This window comes from Castanea sativa, chromosome 12 (assembly GCF_040712315.1).
Source record: "Castanea sativa cultivar Marrone di Chiusa Pesio chromosome 12, ASM4071231v1".
Classification (NCBI taxonomy): domain Eukaryota; kingdom Viridiplantae; phylum Streptophyta; class Magnoliopsida; order Fagales; family Fagaceae; genus Castanea; species Castanea sativa.
In genome coordinates this window covers 45,764,004-45,774,782 of record NC_134024.1, presented here as the reverse complement: position 1 = coordinate 45,774,782, position 10,779 = coordinate 45,764,004, and the positions used below count along the sequence as shown (strand labels likewise).

Below are 10,779 nucleotides of genomic sequence, written 5' to 3'. Positions count from 1 at the left end.
TCGACTTTATGAAGTCAATGGAAATAATTCCATTAGAGAACAACTGTCTCATGGTATTATGTCTTCGATGTATATGTCAAGACTTACCATTGTACATATGACTCTGTGCCCTACCAATAGCTGATTTGCTATCACAATGTATACAAATAAAGGGCATAAGTTTCATCCACATTGGCATATCCTCCAGGAAATGACGAATCCACTCTGCTTCTTCTCCTGCTTTGTTCAATGCGATAAATTCTTATTCCATTGTGGATCTAGCAATGCATGTTTGTTTAGAAGACTTCCAAGATACTGCTGCACCACCAAGTGTAAAGACATATCCATTCGTGGATTTGGTATCTTTTGTTTCGGATATCCAATTAGCATCACTATACCCTTCTAGTACAGCTGGATACCGAGTGTAGTGCAACCTATAGTTTAGGGTGTATTTCAAATACCTCAAAACCCTAACTAATGCCTTCCAGTGGTCTTCCCCTGGATTACTAGTGTATTTACTCAGCTTGCTGACAGTATATGATATGTCCGATCTAGTGTAATTCATTATGTACATAAGACTGCCTATTATTCTCAAATACTCCAATTTGATATATGTCTTGCCCTTTATTCTTAGTTAGATATAAATTTACATCTATAGGCGTTCTCACTGGACTATCATCACATTTCTTGAATTTCTCAAGAACTTTCTTAACATAATGTGATTGAGATAAGACAAGTCCATCAGATTTTCTAGAAATTTTCATTCCTAGTATCACATCTGCAACACCTAAATCTTTCATGTCAAACTCATTAGTCAACATTCTCTTGGTAGCTTTAATGATATCATTATTGCTACCTATAATGAGCATATCATCAGCATAGAGACACACAATGACATAGCCATTTGTAGTATCTTTAATATACACACATTTGTCACACTCATTGATTCTAAACCCATTTGAAATCATTGCATTATCAAATTTCTCCTGCCATTGTTTTGAAGCTTGCTTTAATTAATAAAGAGATTTAACAAGCCTGCACACTTTCTTTTCTTGACTAGGAACAATGAACCATTCTAGTTGTTCCATATAAATCTCCTCATTTAATTCACCATTCAAGAATGTGTTTTTACATCCATTTGATGTATCTCTAGGTTATGCAACGCTGCAATAGCTATCAACATCCGAATAGATGTTATTCTTGTAACGGGTGAATATGTGTCAAAATAATCCACACATTCCTTTTGTTTGTAACCCTTTACAACAAGTCTTGTCTTATACTTGTTAATAGATCCATTAGCCTTTAATTTCCTCTTGAATATCAATTTATATCCTAGAGGTTTACAACCTGGTGGAAGATCCACTAGTTCCCATGTATGATTTTGAAGGATGGATTCAATCTCACTATTGATAGCTTCTTTCCAGAAAGGCGCCTCAGGTGTAGAGTTAGTTTCCTTGAAGCTTTGAGATTCATCTTCTAACATATAAGTTAAAAAATCCAGATCAAACGATTTTGACATTTTAGCCCTCTTACTATGTCTAGGCTCAATCTCATTCCTCTCTTCCATCAACTCTTGATCATGAGAGGTACTAGACGTAGACTCAAAGTTTCTCTTTTGAGAACTTGACTCTTGTGTGGATTTGTAAGAAAATATCTCCTCAAAAAATGACGCATTCCTGGATTCAATAATAGTATTGACATGTCGGTCAGGATGTCAAACTTATAAATTAGAAATCGATATACAGTATTATTATGAGCATAACCAATGAAAACATAATCAACGGTTTTCGGTCCCATCTTTATTCTTTTAGGAATAGGAACCACCACTTTTGTCAAACACCTCCACACCTTTAAGAATTTATAAGAGAGTACTCTACCTTTCCATAATTCATAGCTTCCCCCACAAGTTCTGTGGTAAACCGGAACTTATCAACATTGCATTCATTATTTCTTTCAAGGTTCTATTTTTCCTTTCAGCAACTTTATTTTGCTGAGGTGAATAAGGTGCAGTGGTTTGATGAATAATACCATGTTGTAAATAGAACTCACCAAAAGGTGATTCATATTCCCCACCTCTATCACTCCTTAGAACCTTAATCTTTTTGTTGAGTTGATTCTCAACCTCATTCTTATATTGCATGAATGTCTCAATTGCCTCATCCTTACTCCTTAGCAAATACACATAACAGTATCTAGTGCAATCATCTATGAAAGTGATAAAATATTTCTTACCACCTCTAGTTTGTACAGATTTCATGTCACATACATCACTATGTATTAAATCTAGAGGTTCAGTGCTTCTTTCAACTGATTTAAAAGATGCTCTAATCATCTTAGCTTCCACACAAGTTTCACATTTATGATCAAAATCAATTTCAAATTTAGGCAATATATTTAAATTAATTAGTCTATGTAAAGTATGATAATTAACATGACCCAATCTACCATGCCATACATTAGATGACTCAAGCATGTAAACAGAAGATTCTCCTTTATTATTATTATTATTATTATTATCAATAACAGTCATTACATTCATCTTAAACAAGCTATTGCTCAAATATCTTTTGTCCACATACATTTCACTCTTAAAGAGTGAAAATTTATCAGACTCAAAAACCAACTTAAAACCATTTTTGCTCAACAATGAGCCAGATACAAGGTTATTTTGAATTTCTGGCACATGCAGTACCTCTTTCAAAGTAAGAAACTTGCCCGTAGTCATTTTGAGCACAACCTTTCCAATTCCTTCAATCTTAGAGGTTGAGAAATTTCCCATGAAAATTTTTCTTTCATTACCCATAAGATTATATGTAAAAAACATTTTCTTTTCTAAACATACATGGCGAGTAGCCCTAGTGTCCACCCATCATTCCTTGGTATTTCCTCCTACCAAGTTCACTTCAGAAATCACAACAGAAAGGTTCATATTGGTTTGAGCCATAACTGGATTCACAACAATTTTGTTTGACATCTGTGTTCAACAAAATTCAAACAAATTGAATCCTCAAGACCAGCCAAATTTAAGAAATAAATATAAATATTAACTTCCAAATGTTACTATGTAAAAGGAAAGTCAAGCCAGCCAATTTTTTTTTTCTTTCAACACTGAATTGCAGAAATAGAGTAGCACAGTACACATACACTAAACTATAGAATCTAAAAAAAAATGCCCAATCAAGCAAATAAGACAAAAAAAACTTAACATTAAATAAAATATTTTAACCAACTAGTCACTGTGTAATACTAGAATATACAAAAGATATTTAATAGTGAAAGTAGTCTACACAATATCTAAGAAACACAATACAGCAAATCTATAGACCAATACTCGGTCAAACAAAGATTCAAGAAGACAAATATCCTAATATAATACAATTTAATTTAACACACCACTACTGTTAAGCATTCAATAAATTTTATCAAATGGCTGGAAAATATCTAAGACACAAGACACAGCATATAAGAGAAAGGTCCTACTCTAATATAATAATCAAGAAGAAAAAATCAACCACAAACCAGTATGTATAAAACAAATTCTGCAGTATGAAAAACAACGTTTTCAAGAAATCAAAGTTCACAGTTTAACATTATAAAATAAACCAGTACAAAGATAATCACGATAAAGGATAAACACCAAATCGGTTTTTCCCAAATCTTGCGCAGAAGAATACAGTTGCCGATTTAGCATTTTTTCAACAAACACAAATTTCTTTCACCGTTAAATCACAAAAATAAATTGAAACATATTTTAAATCTACTTTAAGACTGTTGGATATATTTCAAAATTTTACTTTTGTGATAAAGCAAAAGGAACAATACACAGATCTAAGAATAAACAATAACACAACTACTGAATATATATAAAGAGAAATCTGCAAATAATTAAAAACTTACGGACCAAATGCATGAAGGATGAACAATTCAGATCAAGTCTTGTGTTTGACACAATCTCCTTAAAGCAGATTTTGCCCCTCACACAATCACTATGGTGCTTTGAGACTCACGGACGTCTGCCTCCTAGGATAAAATGATCTACAACACGAAAACGAAGCACACAAGGTTGTACTCTGCGAACTACTCAATGTCTCTTGCTCTCTTTGATACAAAATGAAATGCACAAAATATTCTCACTGGGAGAGTTTTTTTTTTTTTTAAAGTTGTTTTTATGAATGAGGGACTATGAAAAATTATACATTACTAAATAAGCACTCTGTTTCAATATTAACTATTGTGCACAAACTAACTGACTCAAAAAATTAAAATAATAAAATATTATTATTTGGACAAGTAGGCCCAATCCACATATGCCAAAAGCCCAACCCAATGTCCAACTCATGAGCAATAAACTCATATATTATCTCTTTCCTTTCCTATGTGGGACTTAGGATTTTTACCACTTATAATAACATCTTCAAGTGAACATAGAAAAAATTAATTTCTTATTCACTTAATACTATTTTACCAACAAGTAAAGTCTCTGAGTAGGAATTTATTTTAACATTTTAAATCCAACAACGAAATCTATAAATCTTTTGTGGTTCTGATTTTCTGACTGTACAAGGTCATTCGTCTTCGTTTAAATTTGTTTCCACTTTCCTTTAACCAACCAAAAGAATGAAGAATGGCAGCTAATCAAACCCTCAAACCTTCTTGACTCATTCCCCTGCAAAACAAGTGCAATTCTTAGGAACTCCCGAATAGGGGTAGCACCGCTCCAAAACTTAATTTTCTGCAGAAACCTTTTTAGCTCCTTCATACTCACGAAAAGTGGTGTGCCCCATATATGCCTCACCCCCACAGCCTCCTCCTAGTTCTTGCACTTTTTGTCAATGGTTTTTTTTGTCTCCTGCACAAAGTGACAGGTAAAAATGGCTACAGTTATTTATGTTTTATTTCATAGTTGATGCAGCTTCTTTTGTTACAGCGACAGCAAGTAGGCTTTTGGCTTTCAAAGTGGTTACTCTGCTAGACCTCTTCTTGGCACTCATTCGTTGTTTTAGCGAGTGTTTGACCAAATTTGGTACACTAGCAGTGGCGGTAAAGGTGTTAATGGCATCACTCCTGACACAAAAATAACCAATGAAATCAGCCTCACGGACCAGAATGATTCCATCTGATCTGAATGGTATCCTGGTCTCTCTAATATCTTAGCACTCTATGTGTTGCTTTGGTTTGCTTTTGATTGTTTTGCTATTTAGTTTTCTTTGTAATAAACTATTTAGTTCAAGTGTTGATTGTGGTAGGACATATGTGATTGGATGTTAGGAACATATGTCAACATTTAATGTAATTGGCTAATCCTTTGACAAAACACACTTTACTTGTAATTGTGTAGATTTATGATGTGTTTAATATTTCAAGAAACAAGAGTTCAAGTCCAAGTATTGAAACCATGCAAGTTTGTCCAAGATTCAAGTGTGAAAAGTGCTTTTCATTAAAGCTCGACAGCTAGCATCTATCGAGATTTAAAGAGCTGTTTTAGCCCGTGGCTTGACAGCTAGGGTATCTGTCGAGGTTTATGAAACTCAATTTTTCTGGACTGTTTTTCATTCAATCCGTGATTAATGTGTTTGAGCTTTCTTTTCTCACAACCCAAAACATATATAAGGATTATTTTAAGGGTCGTATCTAGTTACACAGCTGAGAGCACAATTACACAATAACATAATTCCACAAGTGTGACCGAAAACCTAGTTTTGCCCTAGTTCTTGAAGAAGCTGCTGTGTTTGTACACCGTAGGGTTTTGTGACCAAGCAACTTCACGATCTTCATCTGTTGAAGAGGAGAAGAACTTTGTAGCCAACATCTTCCTCAAGTTGGTGATTGAAATCGCATACTGAAATCCGCGCAATTAGTTAGTCACATACTGGGAACTGTGCAATACAAGGGAGAGATTGTCATTACAAAACAAGTCCAATTGGGTATTGGGGTAAGGGTTCAACTGTAGGTTGGTATAAGGTACCGAGATTCCTTTACTTATAACCACTTGTTTTGATAATAGTGGATTCTCGAGAGTGGTAACCTTAAAATCACCCGGTGGGGTTTTTGTCTTGGAGGTTTTCCTCATTCGTAAACAAATCACCGTGTTAAATTTAATTTCTGCTTCATTTAGTTGTTTGGTAATTTGTTTGTGCTATCACACATTTTTATATGTTAATTTGATTAATTAATAAACTTGGCTAATTAATCAATCAATTTATCACAAGGGGTCAATACGTATTTGGCCTATCAGATTGGGGGGTGCGAAGATGTCTGTTTACAGTTGCTCTACTATTATGCTTTGGCTTGTTTTGTTTAGCGCTTAGTTTGAGTGTAAACTGGGAGTCTAGGAGGTTATCTTCTCCTGTGTTTTCATATCTTTCCCTCCGTACTCTATTTTGTTGCTTATATAAAATTAAGCTGGATTATCCAAAAAAAAATATACGACTCCTAGTCTGTTTGGCATGTGCTTTAGCATACTTGGATCTCAATCCTTGTTAACTATAGACGATATGACCAAAATGTAATTGGTTCGAGATAGAATAAGGTAGGGTTAATGTACTAGTTTTGTAACTAGAACGGAATCTACATTTCAAAATTTACTAGTCGGAAACCAATGTGACGTATAGGAAAAATTTGCCTAAAAGTATATTGGTCTTGAGCTTTGCATAAAAAGTATTATTAAATTATATTAGTTTCAAACTAAAACAATAAATACTATTGGGAGACTTTAAAAAAAATGGTGTGTATCTAACTAAAAGTCTCTATAGTCTCTAGTTTCTACCATATGGGATACCAAAATTATTTTTTCATCATATATTATATGCCAAATATTTGTAGCTAGAATCCTATAAATTATTTATATTTTCAAAAGGGACAAATGCTATCATAATCTATGCTCGCAGTATCTCAATTGTTTGTCAATATCTAAACTTATGATCATCTTTAATGCTTATGATGGACCTATAACTTTCATGCATTTGTGTAAAAAAAAAAAAAACATATGCAATTCAAAGGCATCACATTCTCTACACCTAGCAAGGTTTTAAATATTACACAGACATTCAATTAGACAAAATAACTCAACCAACCAAGTTATTAACAGTTATTGCTCCCAAATCATAATGTTCTTAAAAATTTATGGAGTATATTGCGTGCCTTCAAATTAAGGTATCAGGAAAATAAAATTTAGGTGAAAATATCGGTCCCTACATTTTGGGCCAGTTTCCACTTTGGTCACCACATTTTTATAAATCTAATGATCACCACCTTGTCCCCTCCAAAGGAGGAGTTCTTCCAGAATGATTTGGTGGAAGAATAAGAATAACAAACAAGTTTTTACCATAAGGATGTAAAATATCAGTGACATCGAGAGAATGCATTCAAAAAATCCCTTTTGCAGTTGATAATTTCCTAACTGCAAACGCACAAGCAATTATACAATTTCTCTCTCTCTCTCTCTCTTGGAAGGGGGGGGGGGAAGGGAAGATCAAATTCGAGGTGGAAAAGTAGAAAGGCTTAGGAACTGATATCTTCAGGATAGTTTGATAATTCCTACTCTATTTGTCAAAATCAGATTACAATTTTCATAAATATCTCAATAATATTCATTGCAGTCATCTTCAACAGCATACCTAATAGTGAAGGGATGTTCATGTTTTTTGTACCTTATAGTAAGTGGTAGTGTAGCACATTTAAAGTCTAGTTCGAATTTACAAGTGATACAGCAAAATCCTTGGGAACTATCAAAGTTATAACTGCTGCACCTCAGTTTATATACTGTGCTAAAGAGGTGAAGACATTGCTTGTGACCTTCGTGGGTAAGGATGTCCAAGATTAAACTACAATAAATATCGAGGTCAAACTTGCATGTTTACAATTGTAGGTGAAGCCATTGCTAAGCTAGTCACAGGCATCACACTAAAATGGCTTATTCCTCTTCCTATAAGACTCATTTGGGAGGAGGGTGATTGGGTGCTGATGAAGTCGGCGTTGCTTTTTTCTAGTTAATTAGTACAAGATTTATGAAGAAAGAAGCTTCACTTGGCATAACAATAAAATAGAGGGAGAATGGTTCGCAAGTAGCCATTGCTTTTTTTTTTTTTTCTCATCCACATCAGTAAGCTTTAAGTTATGTATATGACCGAAGTGTTTGATTTCTATGGCAAATTCAATTTCGTCCTCACCTACAATGATTTTTTGACTATGTAAGTTACAGAGTCATTAGATCTTTCAAACTCTGAATCTTCTTTTTTTGACCCACTTGACCCTCAATCTGTAAGTGTCAACAAATCTATGTCCTTCTTGTTTCTCTTGTCCATAGCACAATCAAGGTGGGCAACAATATCGCAACTCGAGTAAAAGTAAAACTCATAGTATGTGTTCACTTTTTGAACACAAATTTGACAAAATCAGGAATTGGATTGAAGGACTTCAAGAAAAGAATGGGTGAGGAGGAGTAGGTGGTTATGACCTATAGCTTTGACACTTCGTAGCTAAGAAGTTCCACATTTATGAATACAAAAATTGCATAGGACACAAGGATAGGGCACATTGCCTTCTTTGCCACAAAAAATGCAAGTGAACCTCATCCACTTCTAAATGTGAGTTAATGGGTGATCGTGGACTTCAGATTTTATAGTGAGTGGTAAAGAAGCACATATGTTGTGAAAGTTAAAGTTGCAATAAGAACAACTGTAAGTGTATTCCTAGAAAAATTCTTTGTAGAATTTGCATTTGCTATATTCTTCGTCTCCAAAATATTTCAATTCAATAAAGAGAATAAAAGGATTTTTAGGTGCATGGGATATTGCAACCTGTGGGGTAGTTTCGCACATGATTTATTATAATGGTAGTATCAATCACATTTGTCCTTTCTATAAACAAAATTTGCATATGTTGATATTACATGGAGCACATTGGTAGATAAACACTTCACAAGGATGGCCACATTTGTGACATGCAAGGTGGTCTTCAGTTTCCTCAATAATAGTAAGCGGGTGTAGGTGGCAATCAAATGTATAAGTACCTCCAAACTTAATATTTGTGTATTTCCCGAGAATACATTTCGGATGAGCAGGATAACTACAATCTGCACAATAGTAGAACCAATGATTTGGATCTCGTTCTTCTTCACAAATATCACAATAGTATTCACCAGAGTCATCTTCAACAACATAACTGAGAGTGAAGGGATGCTCATGTTGTCTATACCTTGCAGTCATTGGTAGTGTAGCACATTTAAAGTCTAATGCAAATTCACAAGTGATACAATGGAATACTTGGGAACTTTCAACGCCACAACTACTGCAGCTATGACTATAATTTGTGCTGGAGAGGCAAAGACGATGCTCATGACCTTTGTTGGTATGGATGTCTAAGATCAAACTACATTGAACATCGAGATCAAACGTGCATTTCTTACAATTATAAGTGAAGCCATTGCAAGGCTGGTCACAGGCATTACAAAAAAACCACTTGGCCCTATAAGGTGACTCTGGGAGGAGGGTGAGAGGGTGACAATGAAGTGAGTGTAGCTTTTTTTTGGGTAATTCAATACAAGATTTATGAAGAAAGAAGTTGCACTCCGCACAATTGTAACACGGAGGGAGAATGGTTCGCAAGCAACCATTGCATTTTTTGTTATTCTCAACCTCATCAATAAGCTTTAAGTCATGCTCATGACTAAAGTGTTTGATTTCTGTAGCAATTTGAATCCCATCCTCACCTACATTCATATTTTTTACTATGTAAGTTGTAGAGTCAACAGATCTATCTAGCTCAGAATCCTCATTTTTTGGCTCATTGGACTCCCCGTCTATAAGTTTCAGCATATTTATGTCCTCCCTGTTTCTCTTGTCCGTAGCACAATCAAGGTGGGCAACAAAATCGCAACTTGAGCAATAGTAAAACGCATATTCTGTGTCCACTTTCTGAACACAGAGTTGACAAAATTGGGAGACAATTTGATGGACTTGACGAGAAGAATGGGTGAGGTGGAGGGGGTGGATGTGACGCATAACTTTGACACTAGACCAATAAGAAGTACAACTTTTATGAATACAGAAATTGCATGGGACACAAAGATATGGCAAATTGCCTTCTTCACCACAAAGGTCGCAAGTAAACTTCATCAACTTCCAAATGCGAGTTAAATGGTGGTTGTGGACTTCAGATTTTATGGTGAGCGGTGAAGAAATACATTTGTTATGAACGTTGAAGTTGCAATGGGAACAACCATAAGTATATTCCCAGCGAAATTCTTTGCAAACTTCACATTTGCTATATTCTTTGTTGCAAATATATGGCCCTTCATCAAAGAGAATAAGAGGATGTTTTGGGTGCAAGGAGTGTTGCAATTCATGGGGTAGTTCGGCACATGATTTATGATGGTGATAGGCAAAACATTTTATACAATTGTAGCTAGGACCAATTACTGGTTCGTTGCACCCCCAACAAATAAATCTGCCTCTCTCATCTTCATTGAAGACCAAACGATGCTCATGTTGGCAAAAACGTTGAATCTCCATCTCTATCACATGAATAGAAAACATCTAATCTGTTTTAAAAAAGAAATATACACAACAGGGCTAGGTGGTACATACCCTAAATCCAAATCTAGATCAGTAAGGGAAAATTATTGGAGATAGACACATACCTTGATTTAGATTATCTGAGAGATGGCAGCACAAGTCAAATTCTACTCACAAAGTCTTCAATAATCTCCGTTGCTAGCCGATTTGGTGTGGGAGAGTAAATGTTCGGACACTTTTTGAGAAATGAGAATTGGGTTTTGGTTGGAATCTTAGAGACGTGGGA

At 34.9% G+C, this 10,779-nt stretch overlaps 1 protein-coding gene across 1 annotated transcript; it reads right to left on the bottom strand.

Annotated features, from left to right (window-relative positions):
- Positions 1 to 2,848: 2,848 nt before the first annotated feature.
- LOC142620770 (uncharacterized) lies at positions 2,849 to 10,490 on the bottom strand. Its single transcript, XM_075794080.1, has 3 exons — positions 8,893 to 10,490; positions 4,905 to 5,043; positions 2,849 to 2,953 (listed from the first exon to the last, which is right to left on the bottom strand). The coding sequence occupies exons 1-3, from the start codon at positions 10,488 to 10,490 to the stop codon at positions 2,849 to 2,851; spliced, it is 1,842 nt and encodes a 613-aa protein (XP_075650195.1).
- Between the last annotated feature and the right edge of the window lie 289 nt (positions 10,491 to 10,779).